Source organism: Brachionichthys hirsutus, chromosome 4, assembly GCF_040956055.1.
Source record: "Brachionichthys hirsutus isolate HB-005 chromosome 4, CSIRO-AGI_Bhir_v1, whole genome shotgun sequence".
In the NCBI taxonomy this organism is placed as follows: Eukaryota; Metazoa; Chordata; class Actinopteri; order Lophiiformes; family Brachionichthyidae; genus Brachionichthys; species Brachionichthys hirsutus.
In genome coordinates this window covers 3337201-3348200 of record NC_090900.1, presented here as the reverse complement: position 1 = coordinate 3348200, position 11000 = coordinate 3337201, and the positions used below count along the sequence as shown (strand labels likewise).

The following is an 11000-nucleotide window of genomic DNA, read 5'->3' as shown; positions in this document are numbered from 1 at the left end:
AACCTCATTGTGTTTTGGATGGAGGGTCATTTTTTTTCCCCCCTTGGATTTCTTGCCAGGTGTTGTGTTTCATTATCGGGCAAACGCCAGCAGGTACTCTCTGAACTATGGGACGGCCACTCGAACTTGCCAGAATATTGGCGCAGCCATTGCAACATATGACCAGCTGAAAGCAGCCTATGAGGATGGCTTTGATCAGTGTGACGCTGGCTGGATCGCAGACCAGACAGTGAGGTGAGCTGCCCTAGAATTCTCTGCTGTAGAGTCAGAGACTTTATTGATCCTGAAGGGATCGTTTCAGAGTGATGAAACTGTTTCATAGTGACTCTATTTGCACAGGTATCCGATCACTAAGCCCAGGAAGGGCTGCTTTGGCAACCTGCAAACTCGACCTGGCGTTAGGTCGTATGGGACCAGGAAACCCACAGAAACCTACGATGTGTACTGTTATGTAGACAGACTTCACGGTAAGTGAGCCGCAGGATGACATTTTTTGAATTGAAAACTAATAATTACTCTATTTTGTTGTGCTACACAACATGTACAACACATGCATGTAAAGGTACAACGGGAGTTAGAGTCACAGGGAAGATGAGCTCCTTTCGAATATGATGAAATCGGTCAGTACTATTATGATTAGTGTTATTAGCAGATGTGGACACCGTTGTTAGCCAGGGAACGTTACCCCACCCCACAGCCACCAGGGACATTCACATTCATCTTCCACTTAACTCTTCCATATCTCCAAGAAAATATAGATGCATCTTTGTCCCCACTGTATTCTGGTATGGTGTGTTTTTTTTTAAAACACCCTACTGATCTGCTTCGATATTCTGAACACATGTGCGTTCGGTATCCTACTTGTGCATTAACTAGAATATCAAGTGTTGTTTTTCTGGCATGAATTTGAAGCAGAGACAGAAGAGGTGAAGGAGATGTGCTAACAAGGTCTTCCTTTGGTTCTCAACCAGATTATAATCCTAATATATCTATATATTAGGATTATAATGTTGAATATCATCACATATTTTCCTTTAACTTGAATGAGAACCTTTTTTTTTTGGCTTAAAGTCAAGAACAAATTAACCAAAAGTGTTAAATATTAGCAGAGTATTTACTAATACAATAATTGTGCAAACAAATAGCTTTCTAGAAGCTATAAAGATCCATTTAAAGGCTGGAGGAATGTGAAATAAATAAATAAAGATGTAAGTCAGATTTTGGTGAATGTCTGTTGTGTGTATATTTAAATGGATCACATTTCTGGGTGGATAATTTAATTCAGCTGCATGAAACTCACATTAAATATTAAAAACAGGACAGCCAATGCTAACGCAATGTGTGCAGTCGGTCATTATATTCCATTGTCACACTGCATGGTGTCATGATTTTAAGATGAAGATACAGTGTTTCTATAGCCCTTATTATTATTGCTCAGTAGTTGAAGACAAACGCTCAGAGTCGTCAGTGTGGAATGACAATCCCGAGGGTAAAAATCCTCATAACTGTGAACCGTGAAATCTGGGCGTCACTGTCAGGAACCCGGCCAGAGCTTCCTGCTCCACGTAGCTCCACCCTCCTGGTCCACGGAGCTCCACCCCCTTGCTCTGCTCTCGGTACACTGCCTGCCACACCCGTCATCAGCTCATCCACACCTGCTTCTTGTCTCCTCATCAGCCCCACTGCATTTATAGTCTGCTCAGTCCTCTGCCAGATTGTCAGTGACCGGTTCCTACGCTCCGGCACTCGTATTCGGATTTTGCTTTACGTGTACCTGCCCTGCTCGGCTTCAGGGTTTCACCTGTTTGGATTTGCCTACCTGGTTTATGAGCTCCGCCTGTCTCCTGGAGCTCGTCTTCTGCCTGCCCCGTTCTGAGTTGTCTGCTGGAGACATTAAAGTCACGTTTCTGAATTCCCTTCTCCTGTCGTGCTTTTGGGTTCTCCCTGTCTGTGCCCTGATGGGGAAACCTAATGTCTTGCACTACAGGCACTCATTGACAACCCAGAGGCATTTTTTGCATTGCTATCCCACCTCAGATTAATATTATGAAAGACCTACTGTTGTCCTCAGGCTGATCAGTGGGAGATGCTTTTGGCCTGTGCCTTGTCCAGCTGTGACTTTTGTCAGCTGTTTTTGGGCTATGTCTCCTCTAAAAGGTCAAAGTCATATTGAGAGTGCTGCAAAAATATTGGCTGTCTGCTCAGTTTCCAATAGAAATGTAAATATATATATATATATATATATAGTATCCATTAGCAGCACTGATTAAAGCAAATGTTTGTAGGATTTGGTGAATTGAATGCTGCCTGATTGTTTACTTGGCGTAATCATGTTGTTGTTGTTTGAGTTGGAACCTTTTGCCTTCTTTATTTCAGGTGAAGTCTTCTATGCTCCTGTGACCAAAATGATGACTTTGACGGAAGCTAATAAGGAGTGTAAGAAGAGGAATGCTGTCCTGGCAACCCCCGGCCAGCTCCATGCTGCCTGGCGAAAGGGCCTGGACCGATGCGACTATGGCTGGCTCTCAGATGGGAGTGCTCGGCACCCGGTTGCAGTACCCAGAATGCAGTGCGGGGGAGGACTGACTGGTGTCAGGACCATGTACCGCTACAAAAACCAGACGGGTTTCCCGGAACCAACTAGGAAGCTCGGCGCTTACTGCTTTAAAGGTAAACTCGCTCACATGGTCGTAAGGTTAAAGGTGGGGGGGGTCAGTCATATGTTCGCTATGTTGCTTTAAACAGTGGCAGACAGTGATTGAAGTCACACATAATTCCCTGTCAAAGCTCAGCCTGGACTATGAGGAGCTATGATGTCATCTTCTATTCACTTCTGCTCCCCCACCCATTTTTCTTTTTGTTGCTTTGCAGTTTGCACCACTTTAAACATTCCCCACTCGAGAGCAGGCCAGCATTTTAAAATGTTTGCAACCTGCCCCCCCCCCCCCCCCCCCCATTTGGTTTTTGTCCTTATTACTTTGTAATTGTGTAGCTCGGAAGACGACAGCAACATAAGCAACGTGTTTTTCCATACGTACTTGTGTGCCAGACTAGTCATACAGATTTGAGTGTTCAGTTGACGTCACTGTCTCGGTTTTCTGCTCACTTCTGTGGAAACAGAATTATCCAAGAGGAGAGTCAAATCTTAACGGTAAACGCCGTTTGCCGTGCAAGCAGTTGACACGGCAGTTCTTATTTTACTGACAGGACTAATGACTAATGGTTTGATTTATCCTAATGCATCATCGCTGTTGATGCGATGATGTTCTGTTTATATTTATTTTATTTAGTGGATGAGGGAAGTCATCGTTTTCTGACTTTTTAAACCCTTTTTTCACGCTCTCTGGATTGTTGTAAGACTGAGCTGTGCACTGAAACATCTCCGTGTGGCAAATTATCGCCTCGTTCTGTTAGCCTCCAGTGACCCGTGACATGTCAGTGCCTTCTGCCATCTTTCTGATGTCAATAGTCACTAATCCCTCAGAATGTGAATGTCCTTAACCAGTCAGTATCGTCAGGGTAAAACCAATAGTCACCATTAGTATAAGTAACTAATACCACACCTGTCAGCCTTTTCAGTCTCACTAACGTTTTTGCCTTTTCTCATTTCCGCTGTCAGAGTTTGCCCTCTGTCATTCTCACTTGTACTTATCAGAGCAGACATTTGGATAATGGACAAAGCTACTGGTGGACTTCTAAATTCAGTCATCCTTGGCGACCCTTGACCTGGCCTTTCCATCTTTACAAATGAGAGGCTGGGCAGATAAGCCTGGCCCTGCCTGGCCCTGCCTGGCCATTTACTGCCCCTGAGCTATGCTCATTCTCATGATGATAAGTCCCCATGGAGTTCAGAGGGCACAAAAACAGGCCACCCTCACCTCCTGTTCTGTGTATTCCATGTCAGCTCACTCAGTCTTGTTGTATTTACGCCCCCCCCCCCCCCCCACACACACACACCTAAGTGCTTTTCAAGTAGCCTTATATGGTGGGACTTGTTCAATCATTTTCCTGCTTATCTATGGTCAGTAATATCTTAAAACTGAAATATGACGTAATCCCACATCCGTTGAAATACACAGAAAGACTGGAGAGAGAGAGAAAAAAAGGGTGGGGGGGGCTTATATGGGGCGGAAAGTGGAGATAATTAGCATCTGATTGGTTTTAGGATTGGCAGCAGAGAACAAAGGCCTCTGTAACAGCAACAGCTCAAATGCATCAGTGAGATAATGTAGTCACTCTGAGAACAGGCCCTATTTTCCTGCTAGGGAAAATGTTGTCTCACACTTTACATCAGAGATGGGTTCCTGTAGAAAGCGAGCTAGTGCGTAATCGTCAACAGCTGGCTTTACGCAATCTGCGCCAGCGACGAAAGCTCTCTAAAGCAGCCACGCTGCTTTTTATGGGTGTGATGAATTGAGAGCGCATGACAAGCAAAGAGGGGCAAGGGAGGAAGAGGCGAGAGAAAACCGAGAGGAGCTGGAGTGATTTGCACATTAATGAAACCTTAACGAAGGAGACGACGGCTTTTGTTGGTCAGTCTTGGGACGGAATATGTTTTCAATGAGGTGTTTGTGGAGAGACAAGACGACAAATACAAGAGAAACCAATCAGGGCAACTCCAATAACCCCACAGCACACAACTCCTTCAGGTTTATACTCTTTAATTCCTTTGTTATTAGTACGCGAATCCTTTCAGGCAGATAAGTGTATGTTTAGACGGACAAAGTGCACTTGGTTTTCCAGAGAGAGAAAAAACACAACACTTTGAAAGTTTCTACGCCTGCCATCGCATTGCAACAGGTACAGCAAGAAGACAGAGCAGCAAATGGGGAACCGATATCGGCCTCGCCGATTTGTTAGGATGATTTGGATGATTCCAACAATTTGAGTGCTCTTTTTTCCTTTGTTTCTTTCAGAAAACTGAGTGACTAAATGTTAGTGCAGTTAATAAACAACATTAAGTCTTAGAAGAGGAGCTCCTTGATGTGAGTTCTCAGGGAGACTTTTAATGCTGGGTTCTTCAGTGTTAAGAGTCACACTGTTATCGCAGTCGTGCCATATTACTTACTTCATTATTCTTTCTTTGTCTCCCCAGCCGCCTGATTCTTTTTCTTAAAATGTGTGTGTGGGTGTGTATCTTGTGAATTTATAGGTCTGAATGTAGTGAGATTTATTAGGTGTTGTAATCTTGGGGCAGATATCACAACGTCTTGGCAACCAAACAGACCCATTGTGGGGGAAAAAGTACAACATGATATATGTTTGATAAAAATCGACAATGTCTAACCTGTATTACATTTAAAGTGCTTGTGATTGTCATCTTTGCTCTTTTAATTTGCTGTGCACATTTTGTGTTCTCAGGAAGACGAGATTTCATCAACCAGACTTCCTTTGTGGACGTGTCGGTGGTCGACACCGCCGCCAACACCAACTGCACGATCTCAGTCCCGTCACCGGAGAGTAGCACCCCCATACTCACCTCAGCATCTGAAACCGACTCGGAGGTGGGCGAGACTCCGGACGCATCGGTTCCTGTAGAGCCTCCATCCATGTTCTCTACCAGCATGGCCCCGCCTCGCCCTACTCCAGCAGGCCAAGAGGAAGAACTGATTATTACATTCGCGCCCACCATCAAAGAGGCGCATGAGGACACAGACGATGTCATACACTTTAGTGTTGATGACTTTTTAAGTGAAAATGATACCGATGAGGAATTTGTTCCCCAACGTGGTGACACATTTCCTGTATCCAAGCACACCACAGAGCCCTCCAGTGCCGAAGAGTCATTGTCCAAACCCATCGAGGAGCAAGGCGATCAGGCAGTGATTGAGATCAACACAATTCGCCCCGATGTCCCAATGCCGGACGTCTCCCTCATCACAGAGCCCATGTTTGCTATCGGGAAGACTGAGGAAACTATTCTTGATTCTGTGATGACTACAGGGACGGATTCTGACCTCACTGACACGCCAACAGAATTAATGGAACAAACTAGCGAAGACGTGTTCATCGCCGAATCAACATCCTTTGCCACTGAGGTTCATTCGACAACACCATTCCCCTACTACGATTTTAACCTTGATGGAATTGAGACTGACTTTGGTGTTGAGGCAATGCCATCTGCTTTCCCCCATGACCAAGACCTTTCATCCAGCCCACCAGATTGGTCTACTTCCATTGAGCGAACAGAGATTCCCACTGAAACCACATATATGTGTAACACCCAACCCGGTAATGAGATGGAGATCACGGCCACAAGTCCGAGAGAATCCACCGGCACAGAAACACAAACCGTACCGCAAATGGTGGACGTAGAGATACCGGTCAATGTCGATGAGAGACCTGCATCAGCCACCACGGTCCTGATTGACGGCGGACTGTCTGCTGAAGATGTGGTAGTGTCACCAGATGTACATGTTTTCGATGAGTCCACCATTCATTTCCCAGAGCACAGTGGTGATACTCTGACAGAGGAGGAACCAGCGGAAGAAATCGACAGTGAGTTCTTTACGTCCTCCTCCGTGGCTTCAGCTGTGGCTCAAGCGACCACCACTCCAAGTGTAGCGGTCGATCGTGAACAGACCATCAAAACAACCACACGGGCTCAGGGTGTCTCAGGTAAGACATAAAAACTTAAAATGTGGAATATCCATATTAAATATTTCGATGGATTGCAGATGTTTTTAATTCAAGCAAAACTAAAGTGGGAGAAGTACACATAGTATGTCACATACACACGAATGCAGTGTATAGTTACTGTTTATGAGCAGTAGTTCTTTTATTTACATCAGGCAACGGTTCCTCATGCATTTTGTGCCCTGCCATTATCCATATTGAATGGCCATTTCAATGTGATATTCAGGCAGTTACAGCTAGTATTTATGCTTGCAGCCAAGTTCTTTCACAGTGAACCGTGTTGCAGAGTTTTGTTTTGTCCCCCCAGGCTGGTGTTTGTGTGTGTTCTCAGTGTGGACTACTGCTGATAGACTGCTTAGCCTTCAGGGATTCCTCAGTCAGTCCAACTGAGTAGATAATCCTGATAATTGTTTTGATTCTGACATGAGAGAAAATGTGGGAAAGGGAGAGGAATAGAATGAGGGGGAAAAAGGCCAAATGAGATTATTAACATAGTTTCACATTGGTGACATTTATCTCTTACAGTTTGCTTTTTGTCATGTTTCTACTCTGACTCTGACATCATAGTGATGCAAATACTCAAATGTTACATTTTCAGTTACACCCATTACCTATTTCAATACATGAGCTGAAGTAATTTTGTTCAAAAATATTTTGAAATGTGGGAAAAAAAGAAGATATTCAGGCTTTAACTCTCAGGTTAAACACACATTAATAGCAGCTGCAGCATTTCATACTCCAGAGCTTATCTCTCTGAAGAGCGGTTAATTGTTGGGGAAGGGACTCTGGTGAACTGGAATCTTGTCTGACTAACTGTGAAACCTGCCTGAGAGAGCAACAATCTGCTTTTAAAGTGCTGGGACAACTCAGTTTGTGCAGCATTGCCAATTTAGTTGCCTGAAATGGACATTTAATAGTCTTTAAGATTGTTAAGTACACCTCCGTATAAGGCAGTTGCATGCATGAAGTGCATCTTTTTTGCCTTGTGTATTGGCACTGTGAATGACTACGCATTTGCAGTATTTCTTTCCTTGTATGTGCATGTGTCAGCTGACTCACAGCCACTCTGGCAGCAATAGAGTTGGCTACCTGAGCAAAGCACAGATGCCTGCCTTCATCATAGACTGGACATCACCACAAGGGATGAGGTCATTACTAACAAAGTCTCACACCAGCTGGGGCAGCTGGAGGCTGTTCAACCCTAGCCAGTGGTTATAGCTGCTTTTACCTCTCCATCATGTGACTTGGCTAAGCTGAGACGCTCCAGGTCTCTCTCTGCCCTCCCAGTTTGTGGGGAAAAACTTGTGGAAAATATTGTGGCACGGGTAGAACGTTTGTTTTATGGCTGCATGGTAACATATTTCAGAAAAATGTCCAGGTGTTTCTGATTAATTGAAGACTATATACATTCTGGAAAGTAGTTTTGATGAAGATGACATTGTTGCTTATGATAGATTAGTTTGCCCTTATTTATGAGGTATTCATGCTACATTGGATTGAATATCAAATTGCACAGAAATTCCTTAAATATTACTGAGAAATTACTAATTGATGATGATGAATATATTTATTTGATAGAATGTTAGAGTACAAGTACAGTCACACAGTAGCATGTATTACAGTACAAATAAAGTCAAACATCCTGCCTAAGAGGAGCATTTCAAAAAAGCCCTTGCGGTCTTATTTCCGTTGAAAGTCCTTAGTACATAAATCATCGACAATTAACAATACAAATTTAACAATACAAATAAAAATAATAAAAATAAAACATAAAAATAAAACCAATATTCGATAACTCAATTGATGCAAAGTAACATCAGAAAAATAAAATGATTTTACACCACCGATGCAAACTAACAATAAATCTAAAATAAATTACACCACTGATGCAGAACGACAATGAAATTAACAGCTTGAAGGTGATTGCCAACTGAGGGCTTTATTCATCCCAAAAGGTATCATTGTGCATAAACCTGGTATGAAGTACTAAAGTGGCCACTGCATATTTTACCTTCTTGGATTCGGACATTCATGTTTATTGTGGCTTTCTAGAACTTTGGCAGCCATCTAACAAGAAAGCCAGTGTGTGAGTGTGTGTTCATTTGGGTCCGTTGCCTGAGTGGCCAGGCCTGGGTTTTAAACAGATGTCGTCTACAGAGCTGAGTTTTGCAGGTGTTCTGGTCTGCAACAACTAATCTCTCTGAATCACTGTTTGTGAGAGAGAGGAGACAGGGGACAAGAACTCGCATTATTTTTGTGGCTTCGTAGGTTATAATTGCAATCTATTACTTTATTCATCTGAGCCTCAGTTTTGGCTTAAGATCTTAACATAGTTTGGTTTCATTAAGACTATTTAGTTTAGACAGGGAATTTTTCTACCCAGACAATATGTTGTTTAGTTATATGAATCCATAAACCCATCAGATGCAGCTGACATTTGAAATCTCTGTGGACCCATGCTCTCTGTTGACCCCAAGCGTCACTTCTAGAACATCATAAAAGTTTTTCTGAATTGTAATTTTCTCATTAATAATTTCATTCATGCTGTGTGTGTCACCTAATATTTTAAGATGTACGTTTTGGAGAATGTTATTTTGGATTGTTTTATTGAGTGGTGTAAGAGGTCCCATATCTTCTTAGATATATTGATGTTCAAGAAAATTGTCACAAAAAAGACAGAACTACAACCGCATATGATTTTTGTCTTGCATACTGCTGGCATACTTAAGACAGTTATTAATTTCATCTACATTGAGTGCCTTATTTTTCAGTGAAGACATAAATGTTTGAATAGTTACATCCTTATCTTTTAATTCAAATGAGTAGAAACTATAGAAAATCAGCAAATTGAGATTTAGTTCTATATCTCTGAATGGCTTGGCTTTGCCTGTATAATTGCGAAGACATTAACGCATATAGAATTGTGTCACCTTTAATGTGTTGACTTTTACGAGAACAAATATAAAAGGGAGCGTTCAGAATTTGGCCAATGTATTTTAATGGTAATTATGTAAAATAAATTATATTACCATTTATGATGTAATGAGCAATTGATGCAATGTATTTATAATTTTTAAAGGAGTTTATCAAGTAATAAGAATCATAAAACCAAGATATTCTGACTATTTCTTTTGTGGGGCAAGCGACTACTAGATCCTACGCTTCCAACAACAAAGCGTATTTTAGTTGCTTGTTTTGTAAAAACCTCTCTATTTGACATCCAAAAGTGTCACAATCAGTCTTTACTTTATTTTATTCTATTTGCAGATAACCAGAGTCTCCAGCCGCAAGATTCAAGTTCTCCTGCCATGCCAGTTGTTACTGACCATCCCGTTCCCTCCATAGCTGATGGTGAGCCCATCCTGCAGAGTGGAGATCCAAACGTTTTCTCTCAAGCTCCGATAACCATTTCTCCAACTGTTGGCTTTATTAACGGTAAACATGAGATCACGCTGAAGCCACACAGCCAAGATGCAAGTGAAGCAAAAGGGACCCAAATTTTCACAAATGTGACTACTCTGGGAGGAAGTGATGGAATTACCACAGCGTTTGATTATAATTTGACCAGACCCGCTGTTGATAGCACCATTGAATTTAAAGAGGAACTCATGACAATACTTGGTTCAGAGATCCCGGTTATCCCAATAGATGAAACAACTCTGTTTCATATACATCCCGATGAGCAAACCACAGAAGGCCCCACACAGATAAATACAATCTCTAATGTGACCGCTGCAGTGGATGTCATGCCTTCCTCAAAAAGTACACAAAATACCGAAGTTGGTCAAGATGTCAAAGAGGGGATGAGTGATGTCACAATCACCTCTGCCAACTTTGTTCCCACAGCTACACCAGCTGAGCCACAAGTCACCAAAGACGCAAAAGAAACCCAAACAACAAAGCACCAGGAAAGCTCAACCGTTACCACCACATCTGTACGAGATGAAGTCGGGGAGTCAGGAAAGACGCCCACGTATGTGAAAAGTGATTCAGGGGTGACTCAGACAGAGAAGGCTATGGTCCAATCCCTTGTTACATTTCCAAATGAACTTGACTCTGTCAGAGATAAAGCCGAAGAGGAAAGAGAGAGGCCATCTGCCACCCCAGCTGCTGAAGACAGCGCTCTGACTACTCTACAGACTGTGTACACACCCTCCGTTGGTGATGCTGATGGGAAATTGCAAGCATCAACAATTAGTGATTCACACACCTCAACTGAAGGTGTTGAGGGACAGAAAGTTACCCAACCCCCAAAAGAATTTAACCTCAGTACAGTGGATCCGTCATTATCTCGTAGTTCAATCTCTCCAATAGAGACAGACGGTACTGAGATAACATCAGGTATGGCAGGCCGCGCTGAATCA

At 42.7% G+C, this 11000-nt stretch overlaps 1 protein-coding gene across 1 annotated transcript in view; it reads left to right on the top strand.

The window, feature by feature from the left end:
* Positions 1–11000, top strand: part of LOC137918020 (neurocan core protein-like) — a 20096-nt gene that overhangs the window by 324 nt on the left and 8772 nt on the right. Inside the window, exons 2-5 of the mRNA XM_068760763.1 lie at positions 60–234; positions 340–467; positions 2377–2670; positions 5362–6618. Coding sequence (XP_068616864.1) covers positions 60–234; positions 340–467; positions 2377–2670; positions 5362–6618 — 1854 coding nt within the window. The remainder of the gene's footprint in view (positions 1–59; positions 235–339; positions 468–2376; positions 2671–5361; positions 6619–11000) is intronic.